At 33.5% G+C, this 23,209-nt stretch overlaps 3 protein-coding genes across 3 annotated transcripts; all 3 read right to left on the bottom strand.

Annotated features, from left to right (window-relative positions):
• Positions 1 to 1,611: 1,611 nt before the first annotated feature.
• LOC11444834 (disease resistance protein RPM1) lies at positions 1,612 to 6,427 on the bottom strand. Its single transcript, XM_003600218.4, has 2 exons — positions 2,490 to 6,427; positions 1,612 to 1,887 (listed from the first exon to the last, which is right to left on the bottom strand). The coding sequence occupies exon 1, from the start codon at positions 5,281 to 5,283 to the stop codon at positions 2,497 to 2,499; it is 2,787 nt and encodes a 928-aa protein (XP_003600266.1). The 5' UTR covers positions 5,284 to 6,427; the 3' UTR covers positions 1,612 to 1,887; positions 2,490 to 2,496.
• A 546-nt stretch (positions 6,428 to 6,973) lies between these two features.
• On the bottom strand, positions 6,974 to 15,510 carry LOC11444835 (disease resistance protein RPM1). Its single transcript, XM_003600219.4, has 2 exons — positions 12,409 to 15,510; positions 6,974 to 7,233 (listed from the first exon to the last, which is right to left on the bottom strand). Exon 1 carries the CDS (start codon positions 15,185 to 15,187, stop codon positions 12,422 to 12,424), a length of 2,766 nt encoding a protein of 921 aa, XP_003600267.2. The 5' UTR covers positions 15,188 to 15,510; the 3' UTR covers positions 6,974 to 7,233; positions 12,409 to 12,421.
• Positions 15,511 to 20,729: 5,219 nt separating this feature from the next.
• LOC120579399 (uncharacterized) lies at positions 20,730 to 22,834 on the bottom strand. The gene is made up of 7 exons (XM_039831458.1): positions 22,793 to 22,834; positions 22,537 to 22,666; positions 22,268 to 22,422; positions 22,048 to 22,162; positions 21,747 to 21,950; positions 21,492 to 21,569; positions 20,730 to 21,369 (listed from the first exon to the last, which is right to left on the bottom strand). The coding sequence occupies exons 2-7, from the start codon at positions 22,663 to 22,665 to the stop codon at positions 21,091 to 21,093; spliced, it is 960 nt and encodes a 319-aa protein (XP_039687392.1). The 5' UTR covers position 22,666; positions 22,793 to 22,834; the 3' UTR covers positions 20,730 to 21,090.
• Between the last annotated feature and the right edge of the window lie 375 nt (positions 22,835 to 23,209).

Below are 23,209 nucleotides of genomic sequence, written 5' to 3' on the forward strand. Positions count from 1 at the left end.
AAGTCACGGAACGCCTTCTTTTTAAACAAATCCAAAGATTGTTTTTCAGATAAACGTTCCAGCTCATGCACTTTACCGAAAGATTTCTTACAATCATCTGTAACATCCTTGTTTCTTGTTGTGATTAATATCTTACAACCATTTTTGTTATCAATCATAGCAAATTCAAATATCTTGCCAAAAATGTGACTCCTATACATTATCAAACACTACAACGTACCTTTTTCCTTGCAAGTTGTTTCTCACTTCATCAACTAATGGCTTTCGATCCATTTGATGGAGACTCTGAGGAGGATCTTTCCTTCGTTGTTTGTAAATCTCCAGCAAAATGTCCCTCAACACTTTTTCTATGTTGTATGGTCGAGATACCGTGATCCATATACATAACAATCAAAGTTCTTAACTACCTTTTGGTTGTCAAAAACTTTTCTGGCTAGAGTGGTTTTTCCCAGTCCTCCCATTCCAACAATGGAGACAACTGTGCGATCTTGAAGTCTTCAATGCTTTCAAGTTCCTCTTTCAATTCTGCAATTTCTTTTGGGACAACCCTAATCATATTGAATGCTTCCTTCAAGAGTGGAAGCAAATGATCATGGGCTAGCGGAAGCAAGTGATCACGGGCGCAGGAAAGTGCAGTGTCACACATTTTGTTGTATCTTTGATTTGAATTTGCTAATGTTATGAGTGAGATGAGTGGTGAGGAGAATGCTATTAATCCTTCAAGATTAAATAGCGTAAAGTCTAGCAATGAGTCATGAGTAATCATATCTTATGTCATTTTTTTCTGTCAAAATTTTGTCATTATAGCGCAAAGTCTAGCAATGAATCATGAGTAATCTTATCATGTCATTTTTTTCTTTTAAAATTTTGTCGTACAAGAGCAAATTGATCATATCATTCAATTAGTGGTAATTAGCTGTTTAAGGATATAACACTATTATATCCTTAATTGAATATAACACTATTAAGGATATAACACTATTTTTTCTTTTAACACCAACAATATAACATTATTATAATAAAATTTATTTAAGGATATAATTGAATTTAATATTGTTCCTATTGTAGTGAGTATTTTAATCAAATTTATCTTATTTTTTAATTAATTTAAATATTGTTATATAAATAAAGGCATAAGTTAAGAAATCAAATTGTAACAAAAAAAAGTTAAGCAGTCAAAGGTAGAAAAAATTGTATTTTTAGTCCCTTAACTATTTAGGTAGTATCGTTTTGGTTCTTTAATTAAAATTTGATTTATTTTGGTCCCTTAACTTTTCTGTGTTACACATTTTGGTCCTTTCCGTTAATTTTAATTCAAAAGAGGGAGTAAAAGTAAAATTGAATTTATTTGCTAACAATTGTCTATTCTGCAAAATTTTCAAAACAAATGTCTATTGGTATGCAATTAACAAAAGAGCTTCAAACTAGCTTCACTGTTTATGTTTCATTTCTTTAATTCTCTAACTGTGGATTAGCAGAGTTAATTTGAAGGGAGGTTAGTGTATTTTTTAATTTTCTGGTTTCAGGATGTTTGTGTATTTTAACAACTGGTCAATGCAATAATAATAATAATAATGGATAGTTTTTTTCAATGGCAAAGTTATCATCATATATAGAAAATAGTAGAAAGATCAGTACTCTAATTCAATACAAACAACAACCAAACCTCTAGAGGAAGAAAGGCTGGTAGAAGAAGAAAAGTTCACAGTTCACACAACATATATTATACAATCATAAACAACTCAATTTTCTTGAATAAACTCACAAATAGCTATATATATAACGCATTTATTTATATAACACATTTATTTTTATTGAGGAAGGGAAGTGCCAAATCAAAAACAGAAAGAAGCAATGTTGAATCTCAAATCCACCGACGGTCATCACCTGCAGTTCACACCAAAATTATTAATATATATAAAACACAATAATGGAATGATTAGACAATTGAATGCAAGGATTAATATAAGAATTGGAAATAGTAACAGGAGGCAATAGTCGAGAATTTGTTTTTTTGGCAAGATGTCGAGAAATTATTTTATTCCTAAAAATAACGTAATGCTTGTATTTTGATGACTAAACTAAGGTTCTCAAAATCGGAACTTTACATCAGGTCGAAATGGAATAGCAAAATCGGGACTCGTAAAATCGCAATCAAAATCAAAAGATTTTATTCAAGGACTTTTGTAAAATCGATAAAATTGTAAAACCGCAAACAAAATCGATGGATTTTACCAAAAAATAATAATAATAAATATATGTTATAAATGGTAAATGACTTAGTTTATAAGAAATCGTAAAATCGCAATCAAAATTCATGGATTTTGCTTATTTTAGGATTCTACTATGAATTCAAATTGTTGAAGCTGAAAAAAAATCTTAAAATCCTGAATTTTAGGATTTAAGTCGGAATTTTGATAACAATGGACTAAACAATAAATATTACCAAAAAAAAAATTTCTTCAAATTGTTGGGAAGCGAAAGCGTACCTTTCCATTACATAGTTTCTATAGAGAACAATTGCTCTTCTCCATCATCAATGCTCTGTATAAGTCCATCACTCGCATAAAAAACACTGAGAACTTCAAGCTTGTGTAAGTGTTGAATGCCAGTTGGTAAAGTCATCAGTTGGAAGATGGCGTCAAAAGTGAGCTTTTTCAGAGAACCCAATGCACCTTCGTCAATTAGGATGTGACTCAAATTGAAGAAATTAGCAAGATATAGTTCCTTCAAGTTCTTAAACCATCCATCTTGGAAATGTAAACTTTCCACTTCATAATTTCCTTCCTCAAAGAATTCGAGGGACAACAAATTTGGCATACTTTGGAGTAATTTCATTGCATCATTCACTTCCCTCGTAAGGCTTACATTCAGCTTGACAAGATTTTGGAGTTTTGAAATCCACTCAGGCAACTTATTTAATTTAAGGTCTTGAAGTTTAACACGTTGAAGCATAGGTGGGGGTGAATTCAAATCAAGATCAATGAATGCGCCATATCCCATTCCGATTCCGACTCCTTTAATACTTAGTTTCTCCAATTTTTGCATCTCATTGATTGAGGAAGATATACCACTCATATATTTACTCTTAAGACCGCTCAAGCTCAATTCCCTAAGCTGCTTTAGTTTTCCCAGCTCTTCTATTAACTCTACAACTCTATTATCATTTTCATCTTCATAATCATCTAAATAAACACTATTTAGAGTTTGTAGCGATGTCATGCCTCCAATACCATCCTTCAACTGAATCAAAGACATAAAGTTGCCTAATAAATGGCGTAGCTTTCTAAGCTTGCAAATCTCCTTCGGCATATTAGGATGTTCAAATTTTGGAGATCTTAAATCCAAAGTCTCTAGGTTCACGAGCATGCCAATGGATTTTGGAATTTTTGGAAATATAGGATATGTTTCTCCAATCACAAAGAACCCAAAATATTTCAAGTGGTTCAAACTTCCCAAATCCTTAGGAACTTCAAGCCGTTCACGGTTGCTCAAAGCAAGCACCTTCAACCGCCTATATTTTGTAGGGATCGTCTTTACAAAGGATTCAAGTGATCTTTGAGGTTCGAAAACAAGCAATGATCGAACATGTGAGCTTTCAATACCTTCCATTCGATTATCATAATTGGGTGCTATTGATAGGCGTCGAATCATTCCAGTTAAAGACAATTGTTTGCCCTCAGTAATATTCTCGCAAAAGCTTAAATGCTTATGTTTTTCAAGGATCATTTCATGCACTAGATCATGAACACGACAACGTTTTACTCTTCCATCAATACTGATTGAATCTACTTGCACCAAACTTCTATGTATTAACTCTTTTAAATATCCTTCTGCAACCTCTTCCATCGTTCTTTCCCCATATTGTTTCACAAACCCTTCAGCAATCCATTGTCGAGTCAATGTCTTTGAATGAACTTTATAGTCTTCAGGATATAATCCAAAATACAAGAAACATGACTTGAGGTAGTAAGGCAAATCATGGTAACTAAATCCTAAAATTTTTCTTATTATGGAATATTCCTCTAACTCTGCATTTATATTTTCACTAAACTTATACCATTCCATTGGAATTTTATCTTTGGGAGCTAAAATACCACCAATGACTACAATTGCTAGTGGTAATCCTTTGCATTTTTTAACAATTTTGGAAGATATATCAATAAGATTTTCTGGACAACGTCCATTTAAGTCATGGAATGCCTTCTTATTGAACAACTCAAAAGATTGTTCTACAGTCAAACCTTTTAGTTCATACACTTCAACAAAAGAAGATTTCTTACAAGTATTCGCAACATCCATGTTTCTTGTAGTGATTAATATCCTAGAACCCTTTTTGTTATCAATCATAGCAAATTCAATATCATGCAAAAAATGTGACTCCCATACATCATCAAACACTACAACATACCTTTTTTCTTGCAAGTAGTTTCTCACTTCATCAACTAATGACTGTCGATCCATTTGACGGAGACTCTGAGGAGGAACTTTCCTTTGTTGTTTGTAAAACTCGAGCATAATGTCCCTCAACACTTTTTCTGTATTGTATGGTCGAGACACCGTAATCCATACACGACGATCAAAGTGTTTTACGACCTTTGGGTTGTCAAAAACTTTCTTCGCTAGAGTGGTTTTTCCCAGTCCTCCCATTCCAACAATGGAGACAATTGTCCGGTCTGCTCTTCCTGCTACCAAAAAATCAATCAATTTGTCTCTTGTCTTATCAAATCCTACAACATCAGCTTCAACCATGTAAAGTGGAGCGTCTCGAAGGTTCTGAAATAATGAGGCGTTTCTGTTTGTTGCATAACTAGTTGATGCTTTATCCGAAGAAGATTGGATATAGAAGCCATGATCTTTTTCAGTTCTTGTATCATTTATTTCACTTATTCGGGATTTGATGTTCTGAATCTTGTAAGCTATTTGGAGACGGAAAGCCATAGTTTTGACACAGTTTGTAACACCAGCAGCACATCCAGGATCAGGAGCATGTTGTTCCTCAAGAAAGATATAATCATCAATGACATCTTCTATGTGAAAAGATGCTTCTATCAGCTGCTTGATCATGTCTTTGATTTTCTTGTCTTCTACATCATCAGCCCTTTTATCCGCATCGTTGATGAAGACTTCTATTCTTTCTAGTTCCTCTTGCAATTCTTCAATTTCTTTTGGGACACCCCTAATCATGTTGAATGCTTCCTTCAAGAATGGAAGCAAATGATCACGGGCTAGTGGAAGCAAATGATCACGAGCGCAGGCAAGTGCATCTTTACAGTCACACATTTTGTTGTATATTTGATTTCAATTTGCTAATATTGTGAGTGAGATTGAACTGTGAGGAAAAAGCTCATAGTCCTTCAAGATTATATAGCATAAAGATCATTGACTTCGAGTTTTCCTCTCTATCATTGTCAAATATTTTATTGAGTAACTTGACAGCATAAATATCAAATGGTGAGTTCTTAGTTAAACAAAACATGTCGATGTTAGCTGTACCAACACATTTTTATATTCGGAATAGATAAGACTTTGTTAACTCAGGTTAAAGATTGTTTCAACCATGGTTTAAGTTTAATTCTTTCTCCCAATTGATTCAACTGTCACTAGTTAAAGAGAAGACTAACTTTGTTAATTAGAGTTAATACTCTCAATCAACTAAACCTAGATCCGTGGCTGATTAGCTGTACCATTTTGAAAAAATAAGGGTTAAAAATATATATTTGTCCTTATAAATATTCTAATTTCACTACGATAAAAGTTCTAAACAATAATGGAATTCAGAGATAGGATATAATTTGTCATCAACTGAGACAGAATATTACAATTACAATTTGAGACAGTAGAATTTGATATTCTAAAATTAGAGACGAAAATTAAACACCGAAATGTCCATCACAAGTGTTTTCCATCTCTAAGTCTTTCTTTGACCAACCAAAAATAATATTTTTTTTAAAAAAATAAATGCATGTAGAGTGATGACATGTTGTCATTACGTAATTTTTTAGACTTATTTTGACATTTTGATAGAGTTTTGCGGCAACATGAGGTATCCAGGGTTGTGAAAAGCAGAAAATCAGGAAGTCTAGGAAACAAGGAATCGTGTCACGATTTTCTGTGTCATGACGTGATTTTTGGTCCAGAATGAAGGATAGGTTATGCGATAAAAATCGTGGTACGATTTTTGGTGGCGTGACACGATTTTACAGAAGGATCTCGAAGGAATCTAGGGTTAAGTAAGAAATCGTGTCACAATTTTCATAGTCGTGGCGCGATTTTCAAGTCAGTAAAAAAAAATCCTATTTAAGCTGAAACCAGTTCGTGAAACAAGGGTTACAATTTTTAGATAGAAAAGTGAGATTTTGAGACCTAAAGACTACAAGGAGTGCGATTTCATTATCTCTTTATCAATTCATGTATGTTTTAATTCTTCCATTGTTTATGCTATTTGTATACTCAATTATGAGTAGCTAAATCTCTTAGAGATTAGGTCTGAGATGATTATGTGTAACCCTAATTTAAACATGTTGATGTGAAACTCAATTTCTTGTGAATATCAATCTATTTATATTCAATTCAATTGTTCTTAATGTTTTTTATATACTGATCATATATAAACATGAATTCGTACGATTTTATATATGTTGATTGTCTTTCGTTGCAAATTTTTATGAAAACCAAGTTATGTACATTTTGAAATAATGTAGAAGTAGCATCTAAAACTCTTAAATTATTGAATTTATTGCATGCTTGTTGCTTTCAGAGTTTAAGTGTTACAACATGTATGACACGATTGATATAATTTGTTTCAGAGAAGTTTAGTTTGTTTACAGTTATGACCATATATAAATTTTACACTCCGCTAATTCAAGTGATAAAAAAATGTAAGAACCGAAACAAACAATAATATAGAACAAAATACAACAGAAAAGAGTACAAACATGAAAAATACGATAAAAACAAAATACAAAGAAAAGGATTTGAGCTCCCATGATAAGTAAAAACTACAAACAAATAAAATTTCTTTTTATTACAATCATTGAAAGGAAAGATCTCAGAACATATATCATCATAAATCATAAACAACACAATTTTCTTGAATAAAATAACAAAGTAGGTATAATAACAATGAAACACATTCTTTCTTACTGGGGAAGGGAAGTGCCAAAAGAAGCAATGCAGATATAAAAGTCCACTTGAAGAAATGTGAATCTCAAATTCACTAATGGCCATCACCTACAGTTCACACCAAATTATTAATATATGTTGACTAATTGACCTATAAAACTTTTCTGAATACTTTATTGTTTATGTTACTTTATTGCTTATGTGTGTAATTATTTTAACTTGTTTTGTTAGTAAAGCTATGCTGCACAAGTAAGGTTATCTGCACAAGTTAAGTAGGTTTATGTCATATGACATCAGCTAAGCATAGGCTGAGTCATTACTAAGTATTTGGCTATAAGTATGTAAGAAGGATGTATGGATGGTATGTATCAAATTTGCAGCATAGTAAACATTGTTATTGTCCCTTTCTCTTCCATTTCTTTTCTTCTCTAATTTCTGTTTTCTGTTTTTGAGCTTATTGCTTCTGCTGCCATTACAAAAGCTAACAGTGGTATACAGAGCAGTGTTCTTAGAGGCTGTGAGAAAAAGAAAAACACATACCCAGAAAACTTGTTAGAAATCAAATGGCTTATGGTAGTAATGCTGTAATTACTGTCCCTCAATTTTATGGGGAAAGTTATCACATATGGGTTGTCAAAATGAAATCATGTTTGAAGTCTTTTGGCTTATGGGATTATGTAGACGAAGACAAGCAGGTTCCACCACTGCAAGCTAATCCCACAGTAGCTCAAATGAAACACCGTGAGGAGGAGAAATTGAAGAAGGAGAAAGCGATTTCAGTTCTGCATTCAGCTTTGGCAGATGATGTGTTTACGGGAATCATGCATCTCAAAACAGCCAAGCAAATATGGGATGAGCTGGATGAAAGGTATGCTGGTGATGAAAGGGTAAGATCCATAAAGTTATTGACTCTTAAAAGGGAGTTTGAAAGGCTAAAAATGAAGGAACATGAATCTGTCAAAGAATACACCTCAAAACTATCTCACTTGGTGAATCAAATGAGACTTCATGGTGAGGTTGTAGATGACAGCAAAGTAGTGGAAAAGATGTTGATCAGCTTACCCGACAAATTTGAAGCCAAAGTTGCTGCTATTGAAGAGTCATGTGATCTTAAGAAACTAACTGTTTCTGAGATGGTCAGCAAATTGACAGCTCATGAACAAAGATTCTCTATGAGAATGGATGATGTTTTTCAGGCCAAACACAAGCAGTTTGGAGTTGGACAGAAGAAAAAGAACTACAAACATGGTGGTGATCAAAAAGGAAAGAACAAAGATGATGGTAGTTCAAGTGAATCTGCAGCAAAGGACAAGTTCCCTCCTTGTCTAACTTGTAAAAGAACAAATCACTTGACAAAAGATTGCTTTTATAAGGGAAAGCCCCAAATTAAATGCAATCACTGTAATCGATGGGGTCATAAAGAGAAGTTTTGTCGATTAAAACAAAACCAATCTCAACCACAACATGCACATCAGGTTAACTTCACTGATGAACAAGCCCATGAAGATCACTTGTTTATGGCCACTCATACATGTAGCTCTTCTTCTAAAGATGTATGGTATGTTGATAGTGGGTGCACAATCCACATGGCAAATGAACCAAGTCTCTTCACCTCTTTGGACAAAGCTGTACGAACCAAAGTGAAGATTGGAAATGGAAAATATGTGCAGGCCAAAGGAAAAGGTATTGTTTCTGTTCACACTAGCAAAGGTCCAAAATATATCCATGATGTTTTGTTGATTCCAGATCTGAGTCAAAATTTGCTAAGTGTTGCTCAGTTATTGAAGAAAGGATATTCAATTTCCTTTAAAAATAATGTTTGTGTCATAATGGATTCAACTGATTATGAAGTTGTGAAGGTTGAAATGTGTGGAAATAGTTTTCCATTAAGTTTGAATCAAGTGAATCAAACAGCACTTGTTTCCAAACATGATGATTCTGCACTATGGCACAAAAGATATGGTCATTTTAATTTTAATGCATTAAAATTTCAGCAATCTCATGATATGGTGAGAGACATGCCAGAAATTAATTGTATTAATGATTTATGTGATGTTTGTCAACTTGGAAAAATGCATAGAAAGTCCTTTCAGTCAACAAATGTTACACGAGCAAAGGAAAAATTGGAGCTTGTTCATACCGACTTGTGTGGTCCTATGAGTGTGCCCTCTCTTAGCCACAACAAGTACTTTCTATTGTTTATTGATGATCTGACTAGGATGACATGGGTGTATTTTCTGACAAGTAAAGCTCAAACTTTTAATGTCTTCAAAAAGTTTAGAGCTATGGTGGAATCTCAAAGTGGCTGCAAAATCAAAGCTTTGAGATCTGACAACGGAAAGGAGTATACTTCCAATGAATTTAATTTGTTTTGTGAAGATATGGGCATTGTACATCAGCTGACAGTGAGCTACACACCTCAGCAAAATGGAGTTTCTGAGAGGAAAAACAGAACAGTTATGGAGATGGCAAGATGTTTGATTGCTGAAAAGCAATTACCAAAAAGCTTTTGGGCTGAAGCTGTTTATACAGCAGTGTATCTCTTGAATAGGCTGCCAACAAGGGCTGTTCAAGGGAAAACACCAATTGAGGCATGGATAGGTGTGAAGCCTTCTGCCAAACATTTGAAGATCTTTGGATCAATATGTTATGTTCATGTTGTAGCAGCAAAAAGATCCAAATTGGATGACAAAGCTGAAATGGGGATTTTTTTGGGTTATGTAGCAAGCTCCAAAGGTTATAGAGTGTACAACTTGAAGACAAAACAAATTGTGATAAGAAGAGACATTGATGTTGATGAAAATGTATATTGGGATTGGGAAAATGATGAGGTTCAAAGAAGTACAAAATCTGCTGAAAGTGCTCATGACAAACAAGAGCACACAACAAATGAAGATGAAAATCAGATAGCTGAATCTGATTCCCCAATTCTAAAGAGCAAATCTCTGGCTGAAGTTTATGAAAATTGCAATTTTGTTGTGAATGAACCTTCTAGTTTTGAAGAAGCTTCATTGATAACAGAATGGAAAGATGCAATGAAGGAGGAGCTGCTGGCCATTAATAAAAATGGCACATGGGAACTCACTCAAAGACCTAAAGATAAAAATGTGATAGGAGTTAAATGGGTTTACAGAACCAAGTTAAATCCTGATGGATCCATTCACAAACACAAAACAAGGCTTGTTGTGAAAGGATATTCTCAAATGGCTAGAATTGATTATGGTGATACATTTGCACCGGTTGCTAGGCATGAAACAATTCGGTTGATTGTTGCTCTATCAGCACAATGTGGACGGGAGATCTTTCATTTGGATGTCAAATCGGCATTCTTAAATGGAATCCTGGAGGAGGAAATTTATGTTGAACAACCTGCTGATTTTATTGTTGCAGATCATGAAGACAGTGTTTATAGGCTTCACAAAGCCTTGTATGGGCTGAAACAGGCGCCTAGAGCCTGGTACAGCAGAATTGACTCACATTTTCTGCAAAATGATTTCAGGAGGAGTCAAAATGAGCCTACACTTTATGTTAAAGATTGTGGCAATGGGAAGAGGATTATAGTTTCTCTTTATGTTGATGACTTGTTGATTACCGGTAATGACATTGATGAGATTAACAAGTTTAAGAAGAGCATGTTGCAGGTCTTTGAAATGACGGATCTGGGATTGATGAAGTATTTTTTGGGAATGGAATTGCATCAACTTGATGATGGAATATTTCTTTCACAAAAGAAATATGCTAATGATGTGCTGAAAAAATTCAAATTGGAGAGTTGTAAATCTGTTTCAACACCTCTTGCTGTAAATGAAAAACTCTCAAAATCTGATGGAGATGCTAAGGCAGATGTTACTCAATATAGGAGTTTGATTGGTTGTCTTCTTTACTTGACTGCAACTAGACCAGATTTGATGTTCTCTGCTAGTTTGCTTTCAAGGTTCATGCATTCACCAAGTGTAACACACTTAGGTGTGGGCAAAAGAGTGTTGAGGTACATAAGAGGTACTACTGATTTTGGTATTTGGTACAACAAAGGTGATGGTAAGATTGAAGGCTTTGTTGATAGTGATTGGGCTGGATCTGTTGATGATTCTAAAAGCACAAGTGGTTATGTTTTTTCACTTGGTAGTGGTGTATTTTCATGGAATTCCAAAAAACAAGATGTGGTTGCTCAATCCTCAGCTGAAGCTGAGTATATTGCTGCTGCAGCTGCATCAAATCAAGCTATTTGGATAAAAAAGGTATTGAGTGATCTGAATCATGTACAAGAGGAACCAATTGTGCTATGGTGTGACAACAAATCAGCTATAGCAATTGCCAAAAATCCAATTCAACATGGAAGAACAAAGCATATCAATGTCAAATTTCATGCTATAAGAGAAGCTGAACAGAATGGAGATGTAAAATTGCAGCACTGCAGTTCTGAAGAACAATTGGCAGACATTTTAACAAAAGCACTTCCTAGTGCCAAGTTCATGGAGCTAAGAAGCAAGCTGGGAGTATTCCAGATAAGTTTTAAGGAGGAGTGTTGACTAATTGACCTATAAAACTTTTCTGAATACTTTATTGTTTATGTTACTTTATTGCTTATGTGTGTAATTATTTTAACTTGTTTTGTTAGTAAAACTATGCTGCATAAGTAAGGTTATCTGCACAAGTTAAGTAGGTTTATGTCATATGACATCAACTAAGCATAGGCTGAGTCATTACTAAGTATTTGGCTATAAGTATGTAAGAAGGATGTATGGATGATATGTATCAAATTTGCAGTATAGTAAACATTGTTATTGTCCCTTTCTCTTCCATTTCTTTTCTTCTCTAATTTCTGTTTTCTGTTTTTGAGCTTATTGCTTCTGCTGCCATTACAAAAGCTAATAATATAAAACTCAATAATGCAATTATGCAACGATTAGACAATTTAATGTAAGGATACCATTAAAAAAACGCTTAATATAAGGATTGGAAGAATAAAAAAAAAGGTAACCCTTGAAGATCTAGATTAAAGCCCAAAAAAAGTTATTCATAAGAAAAGTAAGAGAAGAAAAGTTGAGAATTTGTTATTTTGACTTAGATGTCGTGAAATTATGTCATCGTGAACTTAGTTCAGTTGATAAAGATAATGTATAATATATGCAAGTTCCAAGATTCAAACATTGATCACCAAAAAAAAAAGATGTGGTGAAATTATTTTACTAAAAATTACCTAAAGCTTGTATTTAGATGACAAAACAGTAAATATTATCACAACTTTTTTTTCCTTCAAATTGTAGGGAAGCGAAAGCGTACCTTTATCTCTCAATTAGTCAATTTCTACAAAGGGCACTTGCTTGAAGATCCAATGCTCTTTTCCTTTATCAGGAGCAATGCTCTGTATAAGTTCCACACTCATATCAGCAAGCCAGAGAACTTCAAGCTTTTGTAAGTGTTGAATGCCAGTTGGTAAACTCGTCAGTTGGGGGTTGCCGTATAAAGTGAGTTTTTTCAGAGAACTCAACGCACCTTCGTCAATAAGGATGTGACTCAAGTTATTGAAATGATCAATCGACAGTTCCTTTAAATTCTTAAATCCAACTTGAAAATGTAACCTTTCCAATTTGTCTTCATAATTACCACCAGAGATATGGAGGGACAACAAGTTTGGCATACTTTGGAGTAATTTCATTGCATCGTTCCCTTCCTCCTTCGTAAGTCTCACCTTCATGTCAACAAGGTTTGTGAGTTTTGGAATCCACTCAGGAAACTTCTTTAAATTCCCGTAGAGTCCAATATGTTGAAGCATAGGTGGGGGTGAATTCAAATCCAGATCAATGAATGTCTCATATTCGACTCCACTAATATTTAGTTTCTCCAGTTGTTGCATCTTATTGATTGAAGAAGATATAGCACTCATATATTTACTCCTAACACCGGCCAAGCCCAATTCCCTTAGCTGCTTTAGTTTTCCTAGCTCTTCAATTAGCTCTACGACTCTATTATCATTTTCATCTTCATGATCATATAAATAAACCTCATTTAGAGTTTGTAGGGATGTCATGCCTCCAATACCATCCTTCAACTCAATCAAAGACATACGATAGCCTAAAAAATGGCGTAGCTTTCTAAGCTTGCAAATCTCCTTCGGCATATTACGATTTTTAAACTCTGTTTCTCTTAAATCCAAAGTCTCTAGGTTCACAAGCATGCCAATGGATTTTGGAAGTTCAGAATTTCTTTCTCCATTCCCCCTGAACCAAAAATATTTCAAGTGGTTCAAACTTCCTAAATCATGAGGAATTTCATGTTGGTTTGAGCTTAAAGTAAGCACCTTCAACCACCTATATTTTGTAGGGATCGTCCTTACAAAGGATTTAAGTAATGTTTTAGGTTCGAGAACTAGCAGCGATCGAACATGTGAGCTTTCAATACCTTCCATTAGATTATCAGAACTTGATGCTATTGATAGGCGTCGAATCATTCCAGTTGAAGGCAATTGTCTGTCCTCGGTAATACTCTTGCAAAAGCTTAAATCCTCATGTTTATTAAGGATCATTGCATGCACTAGATCATGAACACGGCAACTGTCTACTCTTCCATCAATAGTGATCCCATCTACTCGCACCAAACTTCTACGGATCAACTCTATTAAATGTCCTTCTGCAACCTCTTCCAATGTCATTCCCCTTTCTTCTTTCACAAACCCTTCAGCAATCCATTGACGAGTCAATATATTTGAACGAACATTTGAGTCTTCAGGATATAATCCAAAGTACAAGAAACATGACTTGAGGTTGCAAGGCAAATCATGGTAACTAAGTCCTAGAATTTTTTTTATCATGGAATATTCCTTTGACTGATCTGCATTTATATTTTCACTAAACTTAGACCATTCAATTGGATTCCTATCTTTGCAAGCTAAAATACCACCAATGACTACAATTGCGAGTGGTAATCCATTGCATTTTTCAACAATTTTGGAAGATATATCAATAAGATTTTCTGGACAATATCCGCTCAAGTCATGGAACGCCTTCTTATTGAACAATTCTAAAGATTTTTCTTCACTTAAACCTTCAAGTTTATGCACTTCAACAAAAGAAGATTTCTTACAAGCATCTGCAACATCCTCGTTTCTTGTTGTGATTAATATCTTACAACCATTTTTGTTATCAATCATAGAAAATTCAATATCATTCCAAAAATGTGAGTCCCATACATCATCAAACACTACAACGTACCTTTTTCCTTGCAAGTAGTTTCTCACTTCATCAACTAATAACTTTCCATCCATTTGATGAAGACTTTGAGGAGGACATTTCCCTTGTTGCAGTATGTCCTTCAGCAATTTTTCTTTATTATATGGTCGAGAAACCGTGATCCATAAACGACAATCAAAGTGTTTAACGACCTTTTGGTTGTCAAAAACTTTCTTGGCTAGAGTGGTTTTTCCCAGTCCTCCCATTCCAACAATGGAGACAACTGTGCGGTGTGCTCTTCCCTCTACCAACAAATCAATCAATTTGTCTCTTGACACATCAAATCCTACCGCATCAGCATCATCCATGTAAAGTGGAGCATCTCGAAGGTTCTGAAATAATGAGGCATTTCTGTTTGTTGCAGAACTACTTGATGCTTTATCCAAAGAAGATTGGATGTCGAAGTCATGATCCTTTTCACTTGTTTCTTTTATTTCCCTAATTTGGGAATTGATGTTCTGAATCTTATAAGCAATTTGGAGACGTAGTTTTGTAGTTTTGAGCAAGTCAACAGCAGCAGCACATCCAGGTTCAGAAGATTGATGTTCCTCAAGGAAGATATAATCATCAATGACATCTTCTATGTGAAAAGATGTTTCTATCAGCTGCTTCGTCATGTCTTTGATTTTCTTGTCTTCTACATCATCAGATCTTCTATCCGCATCGTTGATGAAGTCTTCAATGCTTTCAAGTTCATCTTTCAATTCTGCAATTTCTTTTGGGACACCCCTAATCATGTTGAATGCTTCCTTCAAGAGTGGAAGCAAATGATCACGGGCTAGTGGAAGCAAGTTATCACGAGCGCAGGCAAGTGCAGCTTTACAGTCACACATTTTGTTGTATATTTGATTTCAATTTGCTAATTGTGAGTGAGATTGAATGGTGAGGAAAAAGCTCATAGTCCTTCAAGATTATATAGCATAAAGATCATTGACTTCGAGTCTTCCTCTCTATCATTGTCAAATATTTTATTGAGTAACTTGACAGCATAAATATCAAATGGTGAGTTCTTAGTTAAACAAAACATGTCGATGTTAGCTGTACCAACACATTTTTATATTCGGAATAGATAAGACTTTGTTAACTCAGGTTAAAGATTGTTTCAACCATGGTTTAAGTTTAATTCTTTCTCCCAATTGATTCAACTGTCACTAGTTAAAGAAAAGACTAACTTTGTTAATTAGAGTTAATACTCTCAATCAACTAAACCTAGATCCGTGGCTGATTAGCTGTACCATTTTGAAAAAATAAGGGTTAAAAATATATATTTGTCCTTATAAATATTCTAATTTCACTACGATAAAAGTTCTAAACAATAATGGAATTCAGAGATCGGATATAATTTGTCATCAGCTGAGACGGAATATTACAATTACAATTTGGGACAGTAGAATTTGATATTCTAAAATTAGAGACGAAAATTAAACACCGAAATGTCCATCACAAGTGTTTTCCATCTCTAAGTCTTTCTTTGACCAACCAAAAATAATATTATTTTTTAAAAAAAATAAATGCATGTAGAGTGATGACATGTTGTCATTACGTAATTTTTTAGGACTTATTTTGACATTTTGATAGAGTTTTGCGGCAACATGAGGTATCCAGGGTTGTGAAAAGCAAAAAATCAGGATGTCCAAGAAACAAGGAATTGTGTCACGATTTTATGTGTCGTTACGCGATTTTTGGTCCATAATGAAGGATAGGTTATGCTATTAAAATCGTGGTACGATTTCTGGTGGCATGACACGATTTTACAGAAAGATCTCGAAGGAATCTAGGGTTAAGTAAGAAATCGTGTCACGATTTTCATAGTCGTTGCGCGATTTTCAAGTCAGTAAAAAATTCCTATTTAAGCTGAAACCAGTTCCTGAAACAAGGGTTACGATTTTTAGATAGAAAAGTGCGATTTTGAGACCTAAAGACTGCATGGAGTGCGATTTCATCATCTCTTTATCAATTCATATATGTTTTAATTCTTCCATTGATTATACTATTTGTATACTCCATTATGAGTAGCAAAATCTCTTAGAGATTAGGTCTGAGATGATTATGTGTAACCCTAATTTAAACATGTTGTTGTGAAACTCAATTTCTCGTGAATATCAATCTATTTATATTCAATTCAATTGTTCTTAATGTTTTTTGTATAATGATCACATATAAACATGAATTCGTAAAATTTATATAATGTAGAAGTAGCATCTAAAACTCTTAATTATTGTATTTATTGCATGGTTATTGCTTTCGGAGTTTAGAGTGTTACAACATGTATGACACGATTCTGTAAAAAAAAAAAACATGTATGACACGATTAATATAATTTGTTTCGGAGAGTTTAGTTTGTCTACAGTTATGACCATATATAAATTTTACACTCCGCTAATTCAAGTGATAAAAAAATGTAAGAACCGAAACAAACAATAATACGGAACAAAATACAACAGAAAATAGTACAAACATGAAAAATACGATAAGATCAAAATACATTTAATTACACTTTTGGTCCTCGCATTTTGACCAACTCACGAAAATGGTCCTACCTTTTTTAAACCAAACAAAATCGTCCCTAAACTATATGTTTTTTTGCAGTTTTAGTCCTATCTCCTTATCTCCAACTCCAGAAACGCACAGAAATAACAGTTTTAGTTCAATCGCTTATGTTCAACCATAAAATAAACAAGGAATAAATCATGTTGGTACAAGGAATCTACTTTGTTCAGCATACAAACAAAAATAAAACCTTATTTTTTAAGACATGTTTCAGGTATATAACATCCAGGATCACAAGACTCATGGAAGATATATTCATCAATGACATCTTCTATGTAAAAAGATATTTCTTTCAGCTCTTTTGATTTTGTTTTTGTCTTCAACAGCATCATCTGCGATTTTTATCTTCTTTGTTGATGATATCTTTAATACTTTCTAGTTTCTCTTTCAGTTCTGCAATTTCTTTTGGGATAGCGCTAATCATGTCAACTGTTTTATTTAAGAATGGAAAGAAATGATCACGAGCGAAGGAAAGTACAGTGTCACACATTTTGTTGTATCTTCGATTTGAATTTGCTAATATTTTAAGGAGAAATGATATTTGAACATCCATTTAGTGATAACTTTTGTAATAATTTTCTCTCTCATACTTACATTATTTTTTACTTTATCTCTCTATTGCTATGGTTTCTTTGCCAATACCAATTTTTTCTTTGTAGAGTATGATTGTCAAATAAATTGTCACCAAATTAGTTGTTCAAATAACACTCCTCATTTTAAGTGAGATGAATGATGAGGAAAGCTATTAGTCCTTCATGATTTATATAGCATAAAGTCCAATGGTGTGATCCAGAAGTCCTACCTCAACTGGCAAAATGCCGAAATTGTTAGGCCGGATGCCATGACCGGGGTTCGAACCACAGTCCTCCATTTGTGTGTGTAAGTTTATAATGGCTTTGCCATTTCGTCTATCTACCAAAAAAAAAAAAAAGTCCAATGGTGTGAACACTTTGAATTTGAGTTTTCCTCTCGGTCATTGTTTAATAATTATTGAGTACCTTGACATCATTTGTAATTATTTTTTAATTGTCGTACAAGAGCAGGTAGTTTTTTTTTTTGGTAAGGTAAATTTTAGGGTGAGGGGATGGTGCCCCAGTCTAAAGCAGGGAAGATCTTCGGGTTCAAAGAGCACTTACAAAGGTAATTACATTTACCTCCCTCCAAAGGCACAAGAGCAAGTAGTTGATCATGTGTGATTTAATTAGTGGTAATTAGCTGTACAATTACCAACTAATTTATTGAGTAAGGTTTATGCTTATGCGTCACTCTCACATTCACATTCACTCTAAGCTAGTTTATTTTATCTAGAAAAAATATATAAACAAATTATACATATTCCTAAACATTTAATATATTTATTTTTATTTTCTTTCAGTTTTTAAGAAAACAAATTAAAATAAAGTGCAAAGGATTCACACGTTATACCATAATATCTCAATAATGTTGGCACCTCTTAATCGTCACCAATAATTTGTAGCACTTTAGAATTTTTATTGTTTTATTATTTTATAATATATATGAAAGATAGAACCTAGTGAGATAAAACCTAACAAAGGAAAAAGAGTTCAGAGCAATCAAAAAAATCATAAGAAAAAAGATCCAATTAATATTGATATTATGAAAGATGAACTAGAAAGAATTGAAGTCTTCATCAACGATACGGATGGTTATAATTGTATCATATACTTTCTCTCACTATATTTTACCTTATTAATTATTTAAATTAATTTTGATCAGTAACCATACGTTAAGTTAATTATCATAAATAAAACGAAAGATTCTTTTTTTTTTTAAATTGGTCAATATGACAAAACACAATACAAACCTGCTTTTCTTATGTTTTTCTTTGGGAAAAGGGGCTGTGTTTGTGTTTTTTTTTTTCCCTCCGTAAGAAAGCAGCTGAGGATATACCAAGCATATTTTCTTTGATTGTCCCTCTAATAATATTTTTTTTGGTGACCCTTTCATAAACTTCTTTGAAAGGGGTTGTGCCCAAGTGAGACAAGCCATGCACCTAATTTTCACAATTTAAACAATAAACCCCACTATTAAATTAACAGCTATATGTCCCGAATAATGTTTCCGGAAATTTCACAAGTGTATATTTTCTAGTTTTATAAGCATTAGTTTTGTAGAAAACATGTGGGCCAAGGGTGAATAATTGTAGGCCAGGGGTGATAATCAGCCAATCAAAATTATTCGCAAGCAATTCTTGATGGGATGTTTCGCTTTACATAGCATTACTTTTAAATTAAATATGACATGATATGGCTTATTGAAAAAGACACTTGTACATGATGTAATACCATTTTACATGTTAGACACACACATATAATGGATTAAATTACACCGATGCAATGTTACACCGTTCAAATATTGTTTTACTTGATACATATTTGTCAAATTTGATCGTTGGATTGTAAGATTACTAGTTTTAACACCCGTGCAACGCACGGGGAGAAAAATGATTATAAATTACACTCATATATAGTTGACATAAAATCCTCTATGCATATGGGGTAGGAGTGGTAGGAGTTACAATAATTGGTTAAGTTATACAATCAACGTTTAATAGTGGAGTAATCATAATTCTAAATTTTCATATAGAAGGTTAACTTTGTATCCTTCGAACCATAGCTCAAGACCACGTACAGGCTTACAGACTATCAAAATAACCTCAAGGCCATGTACATCAAAATGACAACATTCAATAATATATGTAGTTTAAAGTAAAAACAGGCTTCAAAGTTGATACTCCTAAGAAAGCAAAAAATCAGCAAAATTGCAGACAATATCAGGCCTGTAATGAGAAAAAGTAAGTTGGTTAAGTTTGGTGTGTTTTTTCATCAAAAAATAAATAAATTTGGTGTGTTTGTCTTGTTAAATATGCAAGCATTAATACACATAATCATGTTATCTTGTGTTCTGAATTTTCTGTTTGTATTTGATGTCCCTACAAATTTTCGAACACTTCCGGATATACAACATTCAAAGTTGTAGTGCAAGTGTTCCCATCTTCATCTAAGATTAACATCTTCAAACCTTTTTTTGTTGTAACTCTAGAGATTGCTACATATAGTTGGCCATGCGTAAAAACTGGTCGAGGTAAATACATCCCAACCTTGGAAAGAGATTGTCCTTGACTTTTGTTTATTGTCATTGCAAAGCATAAGCAAATAGGAAATTGTCGGCGAGAGAACTTGAAAGGTAGACCGGAATCAGTAGGTACCAAATCCATCCTTGGAATATATACACTTTCACCAATATTTTTTCCAGTGATAACTGTGGCAGTTATAATATTCTACCTTAGGAAAAAAAAAATATACTCCCAACACAAAAAATCAGAGGATATAGAAAGGATACACATGCGTGTAATGGGTAAAGGCTTAAATGAATCTTTTTTAATTTTTGGAACAAAACCATGAAAACTAAAGTTTTATGCTGGCTGTAGAAAAATAACACTACATATTTTCCTTACAAAAGAACTATCTGAAAAAAGTTTCTTAATAAGTTTTTTTTTTTTTTCTGAAGGAAGATTTTCTAATAAGTTGTTATCGAAAAAAAGTTTGAATGTCATCTGGTCAAGTTGTAGATTCAGATTTTTTGTTTTTGAGAGAAAGTTGTTGTAGATTCATTGCAAATATGACTTTCTTCATATTTAAATATTTAACTATGAAGTTCATTTTTTTTAGTTCGGTTACTTTTAAATATTATTTAAAGGAATACCATGAAAATGTGATGCAAAGTGAATGACAACAAAGTGACTTGATTAAAAAATCAATTTGCTGAATAAAAAAGAAACTGATAATTACTTAAACATACCACTCTATTGCCAAATCTGCCACATGGGCATTAGAGTTACAAAATAACAGGCCCACTGCCACTGGGATTAAACAGTACTTAAATAAGACTACTACTAACTTAAATAAACCACAAATGAAAAGGTCCACTGCAACTGGGATTACAGCTGACTTAAACAGATTACTACTAATTGGCCCACTGCCACTGGACTCAAATTGTACTTAGAAATTACAACCAAAATGAAGAAACTAACAGAGGGTCAATATCTTTGACCTTTTGAATTGCATAGCAAAACACATAAACTTAATCAAACATTTCCAGCCATGATGACACGGGTATCTAAAAAAACCAAACTACAACCAGCCAAGTACAGTCAATCATGTGACTAAATTTTTTCAATCTTAATGTTCCTCTTGAGCAATTTGATGGGAAGGTTGATTTCCTCAACTTCATTAATTTCAGGTTGAGGTAAAACTCTTTTGACAATTTTGCGTGTAGTTGACTTGACCAAACAGCAGTTAGATACTTTCTTTGATGCACCAACATCAAGGTCAACCGCAACAGAAGAAAATTTAGGCAACAGATCTTCAGATATTCCAATAGGTGTTCCCTCAACAATGATGTTTTTGTCTTTATCAATGGTTTCGCTCAAACTTCCAAGGTCCTATAAAAATTCAATGATGAAAGTGAAGTCAACAATGTATGCAATAAAAGGCTGAATTAATAATAATTTAAATAATAAATATAAATAATCATAACATAAATTATAACAATAAGAAAGTATACATGTGATTGGACACTTGATGAACCAACCACTAACATATCCTTCCCCTTGTCCAACAGAGAACTCAAAGACCCCATCTCCTAATAAAATCAATCACACAATGAAGTTGATGTTAAATACTGTTAATTGATAATTATGATTGATATAGTGAAAAAAATGCACGCTTTATAATTAAAGTGCAATAATAATAATAATAATAATAATAATAATAACAACAACAACATGATGGCATAAATAAAATACAAACAAACACATACATTGGTATTTTTTATAAAGGTTGCTTCTTCCTTAGCCCACTTTGCCTTAAACTGGTTGATAATCACCCCATCAGTGCACACTTTCTTCACCCTAAATGATTGCTCAAATCTAGGACTGATAGCAGTTTTGAATTCAACCTTGAACAGGTATGTGCAGTTGACCAATGCACCAATCTCAGTTGGAAGCACACCCTCGTCAGCCCTCTAAATTCATCCAAGAACCAGAAATGAAATGTTAAAGCCTATGATATAAAGAAATCTGAATGTAACACATATAAGTGAAAGTTATTTTTTTTTTTACATGTGTTTCCAAAATGTCAGCACAACTTTTATTGAACAACATTGTTGCATCACGGTCAAACAAAACAAAGGTTGCACAATCACTATCATCCACAACTCGCACCTTTATAGAATACCTACATTTCCAGCAATTATATATGAGTTAGTGATTTAATTTTAATATTGCAGTTACAATACATACTTAATCATGTAAAGCATTAACAATGTGGTTTGGTCTTGACCTTGGAAACACTTTGACCACATGCCTATTACACTTCTCGCAGAAGTGCATCCCCTCAGCAGGATATACAGATTTGTTGCACATACAGGCCGTGTAGTACCAATTCTCAGGGTTCACAATCTGTTTGACAGTTCCAAGCACAACATACATCCCCTCCTACAATGATACAAAAAACAAAGCTTTTGGTTAAAATTGAATATTAGTAGATAGACAATAATATGTGCTTATTTTAAAAAATGAAGTAGTTATGAAATGATGATTATGGTAAACCTGCTGAGAATCCTTCAATCCCTGAATAGTTATTCTTGGAGTGTTGAATAAAAAATCTTGCAAAGGGTCAATACTTGGTTCCACAGCTAGCTGAGTAAGAGGGGATGGTGTATCATCATTTTCAATCATCCTATAAATCATGCCATAGAAAATATAATTTTAGCCATTAGTACCGCAACATAAGAGTGATGAAAACTTTATAATAGTATGTACATATGAATGGAAAATTCAAGTTAAAAAAATGATATTATAGTACCTGTTCTTAAAGGCAGTACCCTCACGTCAAATGAAAGTAAACAAAATATTCACATGTATAAATAAAGTAAAACATAAGCAAAAAGAAAACTAGGTGTGACCCGCTCTAAAAAAAAAATTCCCCAGCGAAGTCGCCATTTCTGTTATCTTGATTTTAGGGTGTCAAGCCATTGATTGGACTTGAACCTTTCAATCCTCGATGTTCTCTGTTTTTTTTTGGGGAAGGGTAAATGGAGAGAAACCCTTAAAAAGTTCTAGGTTCGGGGGTCGATTTCGTTACGGGAAGGTGTTAGGCACCCGTCGCGACTATAGTATCCTATAGGAACCGTTTTCTAATTTTGCCTATGCTTTACCTTTTATATTTATGAAAGGAATGTTGTTTATCAAGAATGGAGGGAGAGATAGTTGAGTTTGATTT

This window comes from Medicago truncatula, chromosome 3 (assembly GCF_003473485.1).
Source record: "Medicago truncatula cultivar Jemalong A17 chromosome 3, MtrunA17r5.0-ANR, whole genome shotgun sequence".
Lineage (NCBI taxonomy): Eukaryota > Viridiplantae > Streptophyta > Magnoliopsida > Fabales > Fabaceae > Medicago > Medicago truncatula.

Bases quoted from the DNA above. Each gene is read 5' to 3' on its own strand.
- LOC11444834 (XM_003600218.4), bottom strand. From the start codon at position 5,283: ATGTGTGACTGTAAAGATGCACTTGCCTGCGCTCGTGATCATTTGCTT.
- LOC120579399 (XM_039831458.1), bottom strand. From the start codon at position 22,665: ATGATTGAAAATGATGATACACCATCCCCTCTTACTCAGCTAGCTGTG. The intron at 22,423-22,536 runs GTTTACCATAAT...GTATCATTGTAG, and splicing joins GATTGAAGGATTCTCAGCAG to GAGGGGATGTATGTTGTGCT. The intron at 21,570-21,746 runs GTATGTGTTTGT...TGATTTTATTAG, and splicing joins CCTTTATAAAAAATACCAAT to GAGATGGGGTCTTTGAGTTC.
- LOC11444835 (XM_003600219.4), bottom strand. From the start codon at position 15,187: ATGTGTGACTGTAAAGCTGCACTTGCCTGCGCTCGTGATAACTTGCTT.